This window comes from Parasteatoda tepidariorum, chromosome 4, assembly GCF_982258835.1.
Source record: "Parasteatoda tepidariorum strain Cologne lab strain chromosome 4, Ptep-v5.0, whole genome shotgun sequence".
NCBI lineage: Eukaryota > Metazoa > Arthropoda > Arachnida > Araneae > Theridiidae > Parasteatoda > Parasteatoda tepidariorum.
The window spans coordinates 26,522,685-26,541,636 of NC_141758.1; the positions used below are offsets into that span (position 1 = coordinate 26,522,685).

The following is an 18,952-nucleotide window of genomic DNA, read 5'->3' on the forward strand; positions in this document are numbered from 1 at the left end:
TGGGAGAAATACATAAAAGCAATTTAATTCATATTCTTGAATAAAAAGAACGTAGTAAATTATAATTTCTTATTATCCTGCCGCGGAACCACCTTGTTGAAACAAAGTAAAAAGAACACTATATACATTTTATTTTTCGTTCGGAATAAGAGCAGAGCACAAAAATAATACTTTTATTCATCAGCAATTCGGAAACAGACTGGAAGTATAACCGGGGTGAGATCTCCAATTTTTGATACCGGGAGAACTTAATTACTCACCATGGAATGGCATTGCATTTGCTAAGTGGGTCGGATATGCCTTTGTAAGTAGATGCCGGGTTATCTAGAATATCAATATTATAAAAGCACGTGATTCTATTGAGACTTTTTGAGAATAGCAGCGCATGATGAGAAACTTATCTAAAAATTATACAAAATTAAAAAAAGCACATTTATGAGACAACATACACTGAAAATATGAAGGATATATTACTTACGATCGCAAGCCAAGGGACGAACTTTAGTTTTTCGATGATGTGAAAGAAGTAGAAGACTAAAAGCACGAATGTGACCGTGAGGCCTGTAGACGCGACGAAGTTGAACCAGTTACTGTTCGAGCACCAACTACAGCCAGAAGCCATGATACAGATCATGCCTATTATGTTATTTACCTAAAAATTTAACTGCTCTTATTAATATCCCCAACAAGAAATATTATACAATACAGAACTTAATCTTGTTTCACTGATAAAATTACTTTTGAAGTGACACAAGTACTGAAACACTTTTTTTTTATAGTAGACAAAAACGTCTTTGTAGTTCTTTTTGGAACAGCAAAATCATAATTTCTTTTTGTCATTTTGGACATAAAAAGCATAAGTGAGACAAACTGTACAATCTAGATAAAGCGACATGTAGCTCCTTGTTGTTTCAAAAATTGAACTGATGCTTGCTGCGAAGTCCTTGTCCACGACGCGGTATACCTCACTTCTTCATCTGTGGTAGTTGCCCATGGGCATCACCTCCTTCATCAGAAAGTCTCCACACGGTTTTTTATTAGTAGTTTGGGCAGACTATTTCGAAAGTGAGCCAGTTGTGAGCATGAACCCAAATTCTACTTCAAAAGTAATTGAAAGAAATTCATCGCATACATTTGAGAATTGAATCTATAGTGGTTAACAAATAAATAAGATAAACCAATAATATTCATAAATTAAATAAATTTTTAGGCATATATTTGCAACCACTTGCTTATTTTTACTAGATTTTTATTAAATGGCTCTTTCGCAAACTGATTTACCTTCATAGTGGTCTCATCAAACTACCTAAAAAAATCGAGTGGAGGCTTTCAGTTACAGGAGGCGTTGCCATGGGCTGTTAAAATAATGGTAGTAATAAGAGTTAGTGTGTGTGTGAAGTATCGAGTAGCGGACAATAGGTATAAACCTATGGTCCTTCCTCTATCTGAGGAAGTTTGAAAATAAGTGGATGCTAAATGTTTAAAAGCAATTAGTTAAAAATTCTTAGTAGTTTGTAATATTTGTTGAACTAGGTTTGTCAACTGCTAGACTTTAAATCTGTACACCGGGAAATTACTAGCTTTTATAATTTTTCTAGAAACTGAACTGTATGAAATATCTGGGTAACCATCATAGGCAGCTTGATCTGTGTGGTGCTTCGATGGGGTTGTGGAATGCAAATGAAGTAAAGGAGTTCTTATGTGGATCATTGTAATTCTGCGAATGACAATTATAATAACATAATTCAAACTTCTGAGAAAAAAATGGTAAATAAAGTTTGTATATTTCATATTTTAAACTAGTCGTTTCACTTAGTTTGTTGTTTAAATAAATTGGTCTACAATGTTTCTTAATTGCAATTGCTATTCAATATTATTGAAAGATTGTAATATAAACAAAATAGCAATAATTGGTGAAAAATTAAAAAGTGATAGAAAAGAATAGAAAATAAAGTTTTTTTTAAATGAATTTTTACGCACCTAAGCTTAATTTGTAAATAAAATCAAATGGATCCAAATCAGGGTTTCTTAACCTGTGGTTCATGAACCCCTAAGGGGTCCATGAGTTATATTTTGGGGGTCCGCTGACTACTCCTAATTTTTGAAACGTTTGAAAGCCTACTCATTGCTTGTAAAGCGAGTAATGTCAGCTATAATTCCGTTTGCTACAGTGTATCTTTGCGAAGCTGGATTTTCCACAATTGTGACAATAAAAATATAACATCGAAATCGATTGAATGTTGAACATGATATGCCCGTTTGCTTTGTTGAAAACCATCCCCCAATTCAATTTGTTTAGTAAGGAAAAGCAACCAACCTTCACATTAAAAATTTTAATTTTAAAAGTTTTGTATACTATTAAAATAATAAAATTAAATGTTTTCTAATAAATGACATTTTTTGCAATTATTTTTTTCGCGGGGGGGTGGCCCGTGAATTCTTAAAATTTTTTAAAAGGGGTCCATTATATTAAAAAAGGTTAAGGAACACTGATCTAAATGATGAGAACAAAGGAACTTAGTTTCTAAAATTGCAGTGTAATTAAAACTATTAGAATTTCGAACAGCTTCTTGGAACGTTTTTTAACACTCTTAAAAATATTCCTGGTTGTGGGGACACTGATCTGAAAAGTCCACAATTAGGTTATACGCTATAAATCATATCTAATCACCTATTCACGCTATTTCAACAATTTTACATTCACTATTTAAAGGGGAAAAAATGTTTCATTTGGGGCATCAGCAATGTGACACTTAATTTTTATCAAGCAATGTCTACAGTGCTCCCCCCCCCAAAAAAAAACGGACTATCCTGAATAACTTTTGATCTTATAAACGGATCTTCACGTTTTATGACCCAATTTTTAATAGTTCGAAAGGGTGATCTTAAATATGCTAATTAATTAGTGCAGGCGACATTTTAAATCACGAAATTAGACATAAAAACATAATTTTTCTGAGTAAACAAACCTTTTTTTAGCAGATTTGGATTTCTGCCCCCCCCCCAAAAAAAAATATAGGGTGTATCCTCTATCTGGGAAATATGATCCCAGTAGTTTGGTCAGAAGAGTGATCCAAAGTTTGGACCCCTTAATGCTAATTTTACTTTTTGAGTATTACGCCGTATCTCGAGAAGTTTTTAACACATTCACACCGGGGTGACACTCGCCAGATTTTCTCATCTTGGCAGCGCACCGGAGTAAAAACTGGTAACAATAAATTTCATTTTTTAGTTTTTTTCCGGGAATAATAAAAATCCATAACTACCAATTGTTTTTAACGGATGCAATTTTTATATTGAATTGCTTCTTCGTCGTGATAAATTTCTTTACAGCTAATTGTTAATGTTGAGAATAGATTAACTCCTCCCGAATATTATATAATATTGAATTAGTTCTTCTACCAGTATTTTCTAGTTTCCCGTACCAGTATTTTCACTTTTCCCGGCGTGAGCGTGTTAAGCTAATTCATAATTTTTTTGTAAATATTTGTAATTTTTCATTATTTATTTAATAAAAGTCCAAAAAATTTTGAATTGTAGGGTACAAAATTTTTTATATCATTTTAAAGTATGTAATTTTACATGTCAATATACCAAATTTGAACGAAATCGGTTGAATAGTTTCTGAAAAATCGAATTTCAAATATGCGACTTCTTTAAAAATGTATAAATTTAACCTGCATGTATGTTACTTGCTAATAAGTTATGGCTTTTCTGCCCTTCTTAAAAATAAGTTATAAAAACATAAATTCCCCCCCCCCCGGTTAGTTATAGTACAACTATGAACTGAATAATTATTTCGTGATAATATTGAATCATACATAAAATTTAAACAACCGCATATAATTTCAGTGAATAAATTCTATAGAATAAGATTGCTGGATCAATCACATCTATTAAAAATAAGATGGTAACAAAGAAGCTGACTTTTCGGAAGTTTCCAGGCAACCGAAAGATCGAAGGTGGATTGATAGTGTGGAAAAAGATCTTTAAAACTATGTTCATCAACAGATGAAATAACCAAGCGTCTGATCGAGCTAGGTGGAAACGACTTGTTGTGACGGTCCTGTTCCATACTAGGCTGTCATGCTGATGGAACAAGAAATTACAGTCCTAATATAAAGTCTATATTTTTCTGTAGTTTAAGTAATTTTGAAATGTCTCCGTTTAAAAGATGTAGAAAATGTAAGAATTGTATTGTAGATCTAAATTTGAATGATTTTGTAATGATATTAGTATTTATGTCAATCTTATAAGAGGATATATACATATCGTGTATTATTAAGATACAACATTATGACTGACATTCATGCTGTTCATTTTTTAAAATTATTTGTTGATAAGTTGAAATTTTTAATCCCAAATTAATATTGAAATTTAGTAGTTGGTCTTACATGTCGAAAAATTATGTTTATTTCAAACATTATTAAAGTAAAGCTCCTTCCACGGTAGCTAATTTGTTTGGCTGAGAGAAACGTAAAATTTAAGGATCCATAATTTCGTGACCAACGGTAAAAATGTGGTCCGTATTTGTGTCCAAGCTGTGTTTACTTCCCAAACAAGTTGGTTAGGCTTAAAGTCACCACTGAGTATAGGACCAAGTATAACACTATTGCAGCTCTTATCCTCAGTGCCATCACGGCTCCTGTTATTTATTATATTTGTATATCGTATGTATATTTATTATTCTGGAAACTATTATTTGTGAGCATAAATTTTTTAACTAAAAGATACTTATTACATTGTGATTTATTCAAAATAGATTAGAGACGCTAATTCCATTATTATAATTATTTAAAAACGTTGTTCCAATACTCTTAAGCCTAACTATCATAATCACATAAATCAAAATGGCAATTCCTACTTCCTTAATTGCCATTACCATTTGAACTTTAACGACACCAGTTGTTTCCATCTCCAAATAATATCCTATCGATTATAGACAAAGGTAAAATGGGTCATGCATCTCATTTGGAGGAATATTATCTCTGTTCGCTCTTCTCATCGATGACAGAACTGATGAAGAAGTGTCATTAATATCCGTCTTTAAATATCCTCTCCCTGATTTCTATCGTTGTCCCACCGAGTATCGATCCGTTAGTGATTAGAAGGACTAATGTATATTATTCCCAGTGCACCACTATCATTAAGAGAGAACTTCCCATCTAGGTATATCGTTTGAATATGAGGCATCCTCCTTTAATAAATATTTTAAAGTTTGTTTTTGTTTGCTTATTTGTTACAGTAGGTTATATTGTTTTGGTCATATTGACGAAATATGTAGTTTATTTTTACATCGTTTGAATACGAAGTATCAGTAGGTTATATTGTTTTGGTCACATTGACAAAATATATAGTTTATTTTTAGATCGTTTGAATACGAAGTATCAGTAGGTTATATTGTTTTGGTCACATTGACAAAATATATATAGTTTATATTTACATCGTTTGAATACGAAGTATATCTCGCTTTAATAAATGTCTTAAAGTATGTTTTCGTTTGTAAATTTGCCGCAGAGTGTATTTCATTTGGTCACTTTGACAAAACTAAAGTACATTTTAATGAATCACTTCGAGAAAACTAGGATATGTTTTATTTGGTTTCTTTTACGAGATATATCGTCAAAGACGAACAAGATATACCTCGCTGCGCGGAATAAAAATACCATCAACATGCAATCGTGAGTCGAGGGATCGTTTGAATCTGGTCGTTTGATTTTTAATAAATATTTTAAAGTTTGATTTTGTTTGTGAATTTGTCATGCATATTATGTTTGGTCAGTTTGACAAAACTTTGATAAAACCAGGGTATATTTTATTAGGTTACTGTGGCAAAATATATTGTCAAAGAAGTATGAGATTTACCTCGCTTCATGGAGAACAAAATCACGTCTGTATACAGTCGTGATTATTAAAATATTCTATAATATGAAAAATTAAAATTTTGAATTTATGATTCTTATGTAGTAATTAAGAATAATGAAAAAGTTACATTACATTTAATTAATTGAGATTTATCATACACATTTGTATGGTATTTATAAGTTGAGACATTTTTTAAAACTATTGATTTAGAGGTGAAAATCACATTCTCTGCCGTTATTTAAAGATTGTGTGACTGAAGAAAATGTACATGTGCAAAAATAAATAAATAAACAAAAATAAACGAAACATCTTGAATGACATTTAAACTCATTATCGGATCTTTACGATCTAGAACTCAATCTAAATGGTTCGAAGGTGTGACCTCAAATATGCTCCTTAACTAGTATAGACGAAATTTTAAGTTACGAGATCAGATCCAAGCACGTACTTTTCCGAATAAAAATGAATTTTTTATCGATGGATTTGATTTTCTGAGCATAAAAATATATGGGATAGCGGCAATCTGGAAAATATGATCCGAATACTTCGGTCAGGAGAGCGGTCCAAAGTTTAGATCCCTTAACGTTAATTTTTCTTTTTGAGTATTTCGTTATATCTCGAGAACTTTTAAAGTAAATTGATAAATTTTTACACGCAATTATAAAATTCATTTATAAAGAGATAATTCCATGCAAAAAATAATTTATAGTAAATATTTATTATTTTTATTATTTAATTTAATAACAGTCGAAAAAATTTTGAAATGTAGGGTATACAATTTTTTACATCATTTTAAGTAATATAAATTTACATGGCAGAATACATAATCGATGGAACAGATCCTGAGAAATTGAATTTGAAAAAAGTCCTGTATTTGAAATTCGATTTCTCCTTAACTATTTGACCAATTTTGTAAATTTAGATTCCTTAAAATGATGTAAAAAATTGTGTGCTTAACAATTCAATATTTTTTCTACATGAAATCGACATATTTTTTATATATAAAAAAATTATAAATATTTACTGAAAGTTATTTTTTGCATGTATTATCTTTGAACAAACGAATTACCTCTGTGCAAAAAAATTCTTAATTCGCTTAAAAAGTTATCGAGACATTGAGAAATATGCAAAAAATGAAATTAACATTAATAGGTCCAAATTTTGTACCATTCTCCTGCTGACCAAACCATTGAGACCATATTTTTCTCGATTGCGGTAATCCCTATTTTTTGGGGCTTAGGAAATTGAATCCGTTGGTAAAAAAAGAATATTTATTCGAAAAAACCCTGCTTGTGTCTATCTAATTTCGTAACTTAAGATATCGTTTGCACTAATTAATTAGCATATTTGAGGTCACCTCCTCGAACTGTTAAGATTGTGTCGAAGATTGAAAATCCGATCATTAGAACAAAATTTATTCAGGGTGGACAGTTTTTTCAGCGCTGTAAAAAGGATAATGAATGAAAAACATTCGACTTTCTTTTATGCTAAATTTCCACTCAAAATACACGATAAATATAACTACAGAATTGAGAGGAATACAATTTTCGAAGTGTTCAAAGTTAAAGCAAAATGTCTCGAAATATTTATAAAGAAATGTATTTTAATTGATTTACTTTACAAAAACAAGTTTTCAATTGTGTACAAATTTTTTTAATTAAATGGTTTCAGAGATATGACGAAATACCTCAAAAAAGCAATATTAATCCTTTTCACTCCAAATGTTTTAACATACTAATTAAGTAAGTGATAAGAAATTTAAAACTTGTTCCCAATCCTAGCTTTCGTTTAAAATAAATCAATGTTTCTGGAAATGTATAAAAAATCAGAACATTTGAAAATTTTTTGATATTTAAATTAAATGAAAAAAAAACTTTTTCAACTGATATTTGTTGCTCACACTTTTACGCATTTGCTAAAAAAAAGTACATAGTTAACTATTTAGTTCACACACTTGAGTGAATAAGGTGCTTTCAAAATTAATCTCAAAATTATTCCGGGAAAGAATTTCATGAATAATTTATTGAATTTGAGATGGAAAATGGTTCGAAAAATATTTTTCGTAAGTATCTTGTTCAGAAAACTCCTTGTTACGACAATATTTTAAAAATATTTGGTACCATTTATGCTTTAGGTTAAAAATAATAATTATTATTATCACGATGAAAAATATGGAAATTAATTTCGGTCAAAATCACTGATAGCGAACATTGTACAAACTCATCTCTTTCTTCATTCTAATTATTAATTTATTTAAAATTAATAACTAACTTGTTCAGTAAGTTAAAACTCTTTAATCAATATTTATCTAACATACTATGTTTGAATTAGTTTTAAATAATATATATGTTTAAAATTTTTTTAATTTATTCCTTAGAGTAGGATAAATGCTTGGATAAATCGAGAAAACTTTGAAATTTCTGTAGAAAATGATTCCTTTTGATGAGTCGTTATAAAGATAAGACATATATTTTAATAAGATGTAGCTTTTTTCTTACAATATTTGGTTAAGGTAATTCAAAAGTTTAAAAAAAATTATTTGCACATCTTTAAGGAATTTGATTTTATTGCACTCCTTTTAAAAATGGAATTTTTATATCTTGTTCAAAAACTGCATCTCACGGCAAATCTTTTAGAAATTATATTTTATTGTTCATCTTTAAGAAAGTGGATTTCACAGTGAATCTCTCAGATATCGGATTCTAAAACGTATCTTAGAGAAATTGGATTTCTCTACAAATATTTCAAAAACTGGATTTCACAGTGCATCTCTCAGATATCGGATTCTAAAACGTATCTTAGAGAAATTGGATTTCTCTACAAATATTTCAAAAACTGGATTTCACAGTGAATCTCTCAGATATCGGATTCTAAAACGTATCTTAGAGAAATTGGATTTCTCTACAAATATTTCAAAAACTGGATTTCACAGTGCATCTCTCAGATATCGGATTCTAAAACGTATCTTAGAGAAATTGGATTTCTCTACAAATATTTCAAAAACTGGATTTCACAGTGCATCTCTCAGATATCGGATTCTAAAGCGTATCTTAGAGAAATTGGATTTCTTTAGAAATATTTCAGAAACTGGATTTCACAGTGTATCTCTCAGATATCGGATTCTAAAACGTATCTTAGAGAAATTGGATTTCTCTACAAATATTTCCGAAAGTGGATTTCACAGTGCATCTTTCAGATATCGGATTCTAAAACGTATCTTAGAGAAATTGGATTTCTCTACAAATATTTCAGAAACTAGATTTCACAATACATCTCTCAGATATCGGATTCTAAAACGTATCTTAGAGAAATTGGATTTCTCTACAAATATTTCAGAGACTGGATTTCACAGTGCATCTCTCAGATATCGGATTCTAAAACGTATCTTAGAGAAATTGGATTTCTCTACAATTATTTCAGAGACTGGATTTCACAGTGCATCTCTCAGATATCGGATTCTAAATCGTATCTTAGAGAAATTGGATTTCTCTACAAATATTTCAGAAACTGGATTTCAAAGTGCATCTCTCAGATATCGGATTCTAAAACGTATCTTAGAGAAATTGGATTTCTCTACAAATATTTCAGAGACTGGATTTCACAGTGCATCTCTGAGATATCGGAATCTAAAACGTATCTTAGAGAAATTGGATTTCTATACAAATATCTCAGAAACTGGATTTCACAGTGCATCTCTCAGATATCGGATTCTAAAACGTATCTTAGAGAAATTGGATTTCTCTACAAATATTTCAAAAACTGGATTTCACAGTGCATCTCTCAGATATCGGATTCTAAAACGTATCTTAGAGAAATTGGATTTCTCTACAAATATTTCAGAAACTGTATTTCAGTGTACTTTTTGGGAAATTAAATTCAACAGCACATTTTTTAAAAATTGGGATTTACGTTCCATCCTTTTGAAATCGGATTTCACTGATCATTTTAATGAGAATGGATATTATTAAAAATTTAGTACGGTATAAAAAGGTTATCTTGTTCATAATTTAAATAAAAATATACTCAAGAGAATATTTTTTAGACATAAATCAAAGAAAACTATAAATAAATAGAAACATTTTAAAGAGAGTCTGGTGTTCTATTCCAGCTTATATGTACTTAATAAGTACGTAAAATCTATTTTCGCCCTAATATGTATGTAAAAATTATCAGTTTCGATCTCAGAAAATACTACCCCGAGATTCAAAAATATCTATTTTTTGTTTTGTTCACAAATTGCTTAAGCAGAAAAAATTGCTTAAGCACTAATTTCAAAACCCAGAAATGAAATTTTAGAAATGTAACAAAAGTTGTAAGTTTAACATTACCCAATACGTAGCAGGAACAAGCTTTTTATTATCATTTAAGATAAATTTATAATAGAATAAGAATAGTTAAGAATAGTTTATTTGCAATATCCTATTAGTAGAGTACGTATATAACAATATTAACTTTTTTTTTTAATAATAAATCTTATAACATTTAAGTATTTGGTGTATAAAGTTTCTACTATAGCAGCCAAATAAATAAATAGAAAGGCAATTCAGTTAAATGTTAGTAATCAATAAATCGTTTCTGTGAATGGATATTTAAATTTTTAAAGGATTTTGTCGTTTGGCTGTGTAAGAATACCGCTGCCGATAAAATGTGCCTGCAATATGTTTTCCTTAAAGTGCGCTTTGTCTTTCTTGCATACAAATTGTAAGAAATTTTATTACATGTAAGCAACGTGTCTTAATACTTTAAACGTGCTTCATAAACTAAACACAATAATGGGGCATTTGTGCATGATTTAAACCCCATAAATTTTGTTAAAGCTTCAAAATCTAAGCCAATTGTAAGCCAAGCATATATAACTGCCTGGCTGACAATAAGCTTAGATAATATGATTTTAGTAAAATATAGAATAAGCCATCAAATGAAACATTAGGGCGTTAACTTAAGGAAGATTTCAATGGCGGTATTTACTTAATGGGTCAGTTTATCTGATCATAACTAATCAATGCATGTTGGTAATATTGAGCAATGGATCATTCATGCAAGTCATATACTAGAATTGATATCATTTTCAAAAGGTGTGGTAGATTTCATGCATAGATTTATGCTTCATTAGGTTTTAATATCAGTTGAATCAGTTCCGATCTGATTTGAAACTAAATGCTATGCCTATTTTATTCGAAAAAAAGTTCATTTATCAGTAGTGTTACTGTGAATGACGGAAACTGACTTCCACCTGTGAATGTTGACAATCACATTGTCGCTTTGGTAAATGTCCAAAATATATGGGCAAATCTCTAGAACCTTTAACCTATGGTGTGTTCAAGCTTTTCTTATAAATATATAACATAATAAGGGAAAATTAATTCTAATAAAATTACAGGAGTAACTATGCATTACTAACTTTAAGATACGCACAGTTTTGATCGCGAGTAACTTGCTTTTGGCTTTCATTTCTTAATTCAATTCAACATTTGACAACTTTTCATAAGTGTCGCTTAGAGTGTTTAAACATTTTTTTTTCAATATGTATTCTGTTTAAAAAAAACTGAAAATCACTAAAACCATAATTTAGTAGCTCAGCTGTACTATCATATTTTCTTGAATGATATTTTTCGTGAATATTGACGTTTGCAAACACTTAAAGTTTGTCACGTCAAACCATAACCATCGAAAATTGAAAAATAAGGTATACAATCCAATTCTGCGAGTTTTATTTTAGTGATATTACAAAAGCTTATTTAAAGTAGAACAAACTTGTATCATTATTATAGATCAATATTTTTATTTGCAGTAATTATAAATTTATCGAATTTATCACAAGCTGTCATTCGGTGAGGTAGCAGTAACGATGTCAAAACCGTAACCTGATCTAAAAAGTAAATGTTAAAATCAATCAAAATTTTGATCACACGTTTCTCATTGCCCAATTTATTTTCTGTGTTGTGTGTTCTGAGTAAAGTTTTCCCTAGGTTGTCCAGACCGTAGCCCTGTCAAACCGTAACCTCAGGATTAATTAATTGAATTTAACATATCAGAACTTAGTTTTTTCCCTATGTTTTATTAATTGAAAATATTTTTGATTGAAAATAATTAAAGTAAGCCTATTTGTACATTTTATAGCAATTAAACTTATTAATATTAAAATTTTTCAATTCATTTATGATACTAATAATTTTTGATGAAAAATAAAGGGTAAATAAGGAAAATTCAAAAATTTTTATTTTTTGTTTATACTTATAAGGGCATCAAAATTTTTGATGTCCATGATTATTTTCTGATATTTCATACATTTTCAAACAATTCTGGAGGTGTAAAAATAGTGTGCCTATTATTTTTTTTAATTTTATTTTAATATGAAAAGTTAAAGGTTCTAGAGATTTGCCCATATACTAGGTCTAGTTAAGTGCCATTCCCCGGTATGACCCTATTGGCCTGGTATGACCTATATCAATGCTTTTTTAAGGATCTATGTAACTACCCGCTTTACATTTGCCCGGTATGCCCTACATCGATGTTTCTAAAGGTCAAAGTACCAATGCCCAATAGGCATTTAATCATTACTCCTTACACTGACGTTTCTCCAAATCCACCCTCAGCAGATATTAAAATATTAACTAAATATAATAATATCATCGAATAAATTAATATCAATTAGGATGGAACAAATATTTTGGACATTCACCAAAGCGACTATGGTGATTGTTGACATTCACCGGTGAAAGTCGACATTCTCTTGATTTTGGTCATTCACGGTTTTACATATATTATTTTATAATTTTCTAGGCTCGCGAACTTGTACGTTTTTAGATTAATTTTTGTACAGAAGTCAAGCGAGTTTTAATTTAAAAAAAGCCTTCGTGAATGGTATTGATTTCTTCCACAGAAGGAATTTTATTTCTAGTTTTGCTGAGAAAAGTAAATGTTGAAATCCAAATTGACAAAGTTATAACTCAGTTACGCAACACAAAAAAAGGAACAACAGGAAAACCGATTTGGTTTTATTCTCTTAAAATTTAAAGAAAATAAACATAGAATTCAATACTTTGCTTTCTGTCTATATTAAAAATCGAAATAGTCACTCCCATTTATGTTTTGGGTGCTCAACTATGTGTTTTATTTTGTCTTGCTGTGCAAAACCAATAAAACTTAAAAACTTCATATTGCGCAGGAGTGTAGAAAAATATACAAGAAGTAAAATGGAATAAAAAAAATCAACATTCAATAATTAATTTGAGGATATTTAATTGTTATTAAACTTGTGACTAAAAAATACCATGCGGACCACTCTGCAGGTCACAGAAATGCAACAGCAGTGTTGACATTTGACGTGATGTAAGGTTATTAAAGAATTTAAGAGGACGGCATACCACAACTTTTCGATGAAAATTAGCTTTCACCTCTAAAACTAATTTAAAATTTAAAGTACAGAAGAAGTGAATTCAGACAAACCTAGAGAAAGCCGTAAAATTTCGAATTCAGAATAGAAAGAAAATTTCAAAATAAAAATAAATTATGATAAGATAACTTAGGATTACACAATGGAGAAGTTCTTTTCCAATATTTTGTATGCCTTTTACTATTTTTTCAGCAATTTTAACTTAACGGCTTATGTATTATTTAGTAAGCACAAGTATTATATAGTAAGATTATGACAATTTGTTTTTTTTGCAAAACCATGATAGAGTTGTTTATCATATTAATAATATATAAATATAAACATTAATAATATAAATAGTTATATTTGGACCAGAAGGCACTTAGAAAAAATTGTAGGTAACAAAAAGATAAAGACAATTGAATTTCCACATTCTGTGAAGTGAGTAAGTACATTAAGTAAAGTTAGTAAGTACATTATGTAAACATTATGTAAAGTGAGTAGAACTTCCGAACAACTATTTTATAGTTTCATTCCTCTACAACAGTGTTTCCCAAACTTATGAATTTTGTGTACCCTTTCTAAATTTTTCGTAACGCTGTGTACCCCCAATAAAAAAATTAATGTATTTTTTACTATTAAAAAAAAAGTTACAAATCACAACTGGCTGTTGACATCACTAATTATTAACTGTTAACTCTGCAAAAAATAGCCAATAGAAAAATACGTAATCGTACATTTTCATGGCTAGTTTTGTTTTTAAATAAATTTTTTTAAAATTCTCATATGTTGCAAGATATTTTGCATAAGAACGCGTACCCCCGCTAAACTGTTCCCGTACCCCTGGGGGTACGCGTACCACACTTTGGGAAACACTGCTCTACAATATCGCTAGACAAACAACATTTTAAACGTAAACATTTTAACAACCTATACAGTTTGGAGCCGTTTTGACTCGAGGGATAGAGCATTCGCCTTCCAATGAGGTGAACCAGGTTTGAATCCCAGCTATGGCTGGTCGATATGAATTCCACATCCGGCTTGCACCGCGACCACAGTGCGGACGTGAAATATCCTCAGTGGTAGAGGATCATGGGTTAGAGTCTCCTTGCCGTAGGAGGTTCTCATGATCTTCCTCTCCATGTAACACAAATGCGGGTTAGTTCAATCAAAAGATCCTCCACGAAGGCAAATTTCTCCCAATACTTGATCCTGGAGTTCCCTTGTCTTCAGGATCGGGTTAAAATTACAAGGCTATGGAGTTGATCATTAGTAGTCGTAAACACAATATATTGTGTCGGCTGTTTAACGACGGTTATTAAAAATACTTAATTCATTTGTGAGATTAACTAACCTCTTAAGACCCAGCCTGTACTATTGCTCTATTTTCCAACCAAATTAGTTACAAAATGAATAAAATATTCACTAAGTTTAAATTATCCGATTAGGTGAAAATCGGCAATTTCGAAGAAACATTTTTTTCTTTTTAATTATCCATATTTGAACTTCATTAGATTTCCAAAAGCTTTTAAATTGATCTTCGATTATTAAAAATGAAGTTATAATTGTTTTTCCTCACGTTGACAGACGAAATCGAAACTAAACTAAAAAACTGACTAGTAACTAATTTGAGTTCATTACCTTTCCCAAAACCTTCAAATTTTTGATCTCCGATTATTAGAAATGCAGTTATTGGTTGTTTTTAAGTATGTTGACAGACGAAATCGAAACTCAAAGCAAAGTAACGAAAACGAATTTAAAATGTTTTTGTAATGGTTTGAGTATTTTAACCTTTATTTATTTGATTAAATTATATTTTTAAGACAAATAAAATTCAATTTTAGAAATTTGCTTTCGAATAATGCATTTTTTTTTGTTAGAATTTACTTGCATTTTGAATGCATTTTCTGAAGAACATTGATTTAAAGAAAATTTCTTTATGCTAAGGGGCCGTTCAAAAAGTACGTACACAAAAATGGAGAAATTTTAACACCCTCCCCCCTTAGTACATAAGGTCTTACTCCCCCCTTAGAGTACGTACATTTTATTAGTCTATCCCCTTTTTCATAAAAATTAAAACAATTATATTTTAAATAAAATTAAATATTTATTTAAAATAATTTATTCATTTAAATTATTTAAACTATAACACCCAATAAACAAACATGTGTATAATACATGTGTTGGAAAAAGTCAAATTTAAATTTAGTGTTTGCTTATAATGTACGTACTTTGTATAATACCTCCTCCCATCCCGAAGGGGGGAGGGGATTTGCTATTTTGTACAAAACCGTACAAAATAGCAAATCCCCTCCCCCCTTCGAGATGTACGTACTTTTTGAACGGCCCTTAACACACTTACGAAAAAAGTTTATTCTGGAATACTTTGAAATTTCGTATGTAGATTTTGTATAATGCTATCGAGGTTTTAAACTTAAAAAAAAAGTCTAAGCGTGAAAGAAAAAAGAAATTTTCTTTAAAAATTCAATATTAAACAATATGTTTAGTTCTGCTTCATTGTCTTTATAATTTTTTTTAAAATTTTATTTTAAAAAACAGCTGATCATAGTATTGATCTAGGAGAAAAATTAATTTGAAATTCATGCTTTACAATTCGGCTGTAAAGCATAAATTGTGACATGAAAAATTCGTAGTTTTAATTCTGAAATTTGCCTTTATTTTTTAAACAAAAATATTTTGTAACTTTTTAAACGTTAATTTAAATTAGTAATTTTAGAGCCCTTTCTTACCAAGCATAAAATTAAATTTTAATTAAGACGTTTTTTAGTTTAAAACCGTCGTTGAACAGTTGACGTAATTTTGGGTTTACGACTACTAATGTACAACTCCGTAGTCTTCTAATTTTGAACCCCATTCAGAAGACAAGGGAACTTCTGAATCAAGTATTTTGAGAAATTTGCCTTAGTCGAGGACTCTTTGATGGAACTAACCGCATTTGCATGATATGGGGAGGAAAATCACAGAACCCTCCCACGGTTAGCCTGTCGGCAAGGGGACTCTAACCCATGATCCGTCTATCACTGAGGATATTTTACGTCAGTATTGTGGTCGGTGCGGGCCAGATGCGGAACTCGCATAGACCAGCGTTCGCTGGGTTTCGTAACCGGTTCACCTTATTGGAAGTCGAACACTCTATGTTCTGCGAGCCACCACGGCTTAAAATTAAGACCTTTTAAAAAAATATATTGAAAAAAAATCGGATTCTATAACCCTTTAAGACCTGGTGAAATTTAAAAAAACTAATTTTTTTTCTCATATAAATAAGTCAAAACGTAAAAAATGCTTACACTTTTTTTTTTGTAATGAACTTAGATTTTCAATACTTTAAAGCTTGAATTAAGAGCAGTTCCGTTTATCCCAAAATTTAAGTAGATTAGTGCCTAAATTAATTCTCTTTGACTGTTAAAAAATCAGCTTGATATCAAACTCGGTGCTAAAAACATAACATTTCACGAACTGTAACTCTTATAAAATGTAGCAAATCCTTTTTCTTTAAACTTCTTCGTGAATATAAAAATACGAGATTATACTGAGGCAAAAGAAAAGGAAACGATAACTTCTAATTGAATCAATCTTATTTAAAGTATGCTACTTCCGCTACTTTCCACAACTGAAAGTAAATAATTGATTACTATCTATAAAACCTAGCCGCAACAAAGCGAGTAAATATGCATTTAAAGTTAGAGAAATGGTTTTTCTATGCAAATACTTAAAGAGATTATGCTTAAGTATACATATTTGAAAAGATTTTTGCAAATGTTTGTTTTTTTCATACACAGATGGTTTTTTTAACATTAATGATCTCTTTAGAATTCTTTAGAATAACTCCCCCCCCCCCTAAAAATCTAAGACTTGTAAAATATTTTTGCGCATATGGTTTCAACAAAACATTTTTAAAATGAACTGCAGTAAAGAGATTTGTCGATACATCGTGAAATATCGATACTTTTTAGTTATCCCGATGATTAAAGATGAGTTCGGGTTCGTTTTGGAAAGTTCGAGCTGCCCAAGCCCGAAGAATTTTAATTGAACCCTAACACAGAATCAGGTTGGAAAAAAGTTAAAAGCGCTAGCTTAACGCATTGCTGACCGGTCACGAGTTATCTCGTGTTTTCGTTAGCAGTGATCTCGTGTTGATTATTTTAAAAAGTGGGCGTAATTTTCCTTTCTTTTCAAGTTTTACTATTTAATTCTGTACCAATTTATTATAAATTTACGAAACATGATATATTTGCAAAACTTATTACGTGCTGCTATCACACGTAATACTTTTCATCATATGGCATAAAAAATTAAAAATTTTTAAAGTTTATTTTTATTGTTTTCCTTCCAGATCCACTTTCAAAACAATAGCCGGGCACATGGGGGTAATTTTCAGAAAAGTTGCCGGTCAGCAATGTGTTAAATATATTCGTAGGTAGTTTCACAGACTTATTGGGTCTACAGAAAATTCTGTCCGCAAAAGAACATGCCCTATTCTATAAAGTAGTGTTTCTTAACCTTTTTGATATAGTGGATCCCTTTTAAAAATTTTTAAGAAGTCACGGACCACCCCCCTATGAAAAAAAATAATTGCAAAAAACATCAATTATTAGAAAACATTTAATTTTATTATTTTAATAGTATACAAAATTTTTAAAATTAAAATTTTAAATGTGAAGGTTGCTGCTGCTTTTCCCTAATAAATAATTTTAATTGGGGGATGGTTTTCGACAAAGCAACTAGTATATCATGTTCAACATTCAATCGATTTCGATGTTATATTTTTATTGTCACAATTGTGGAAAATCCCGCTTCGCAAAGATACACTGCAGCAAACGGAATTATAGCTACAATAGTTCTTCTTACAAGCAATGGGTAGGCTTCCCAACGTTTTAAAAATTAGGAGTAGTCAGCGGACCCCCAAAATATAGCTCATGGACCCCTTAGGGGTTCATGAACCACAGGTTAAGAAACCCTGCTATAAGCGATGCAAAAGTTGCCTTTGTAAAAAAAAAGTGGTAGGTAGTTACCTTTAAATGTATACATCAGATGTACCACTTCTAGTTCTGTCGAATACTTTCGTTAAAAGTTTGAATATTTATGCATATACCTGCCAACTTTTACGCATTTGGCGTAAAATTTTATTTATATATTTAAAGTAGTAATAAAATGTACTCTTTTCATATGTTCCATGCATATATATAAACTTAATTTATAACCATTTTAATCACCACTATTTTTAAAAAAAATAATCATATATTATAATATGTAATACTGTACTGATTGCCCGCAAAAGCTACTTCAAAATCAAGCATGTGTTTCTGCTTAAAATTGTAATTTAAATTCTTGTTAACTGCCACTAGGGAAAATCATCCTCGTAAAGATTAAATATTGTCAGGTATGCATATATATCCTTTGCACCATATAGTCGTGACTCTATAATCTAGAATATTAAATTTGAATTAACGGGAAAATACTTTACCACTTTTCTTTCTGAAAGAACCCTTCACATTACTGTAAAATATGGTGTGTACTTTCGCGGACTAAACTTCCTGGTAAACCTAACATTATGCTTTTACTTTAATTAAAGTTAATCTATACATTGAATCATTAACTATATAAATTATCTTTCGAAGTAAGCAGTGGGGATTTAAAATAATCAAATTATTATAACATTGCCCACAAATGCACTGCTACAAAAATAGTATG

The 18,952-nt window shown here is 30.2% G+C and overlaps 1 protein-coding gene and 1 long non-coding RNA gene across 2 annotated transcripts in view; one reads left to right on the forward strand and one right to left on the reverse strand.

The window, feature by feature from the left end:
* LOC147810822 (uncharacterized) overlaps positions 1–1,761 on the forward strand; it is a 26,239-nt gene extending 24,478 nt beyond the window's left edge. Inside the window, exon 3 of the long non-coding RNA XR_015432974.1 lies at positions 1,599–1,761. This is a non-coding gene — a long non-coding RNA (uncharacterized LOC147810822). The remainder of the gene's footprint in view (positions 1–1,598) is intronic.
* Positions 1–18,952, reverse strand: part of LOC107457210 (CKLF-like MARVEL transmembrane domain-containing protein 7) — a 103,963-nt gene that overhangs the window by 27,222 nt on the left and 57,789 nt on the right. The window contains exon 3 of the mRNA XM_043052448.3: positions 479–652. Coding sequence (XP_042908382.1) covers positions 479–652 — 174 coding nt within the window. The remainder of the gene's footprint in view (positions 1–478; positions 653–18,952) is intronic.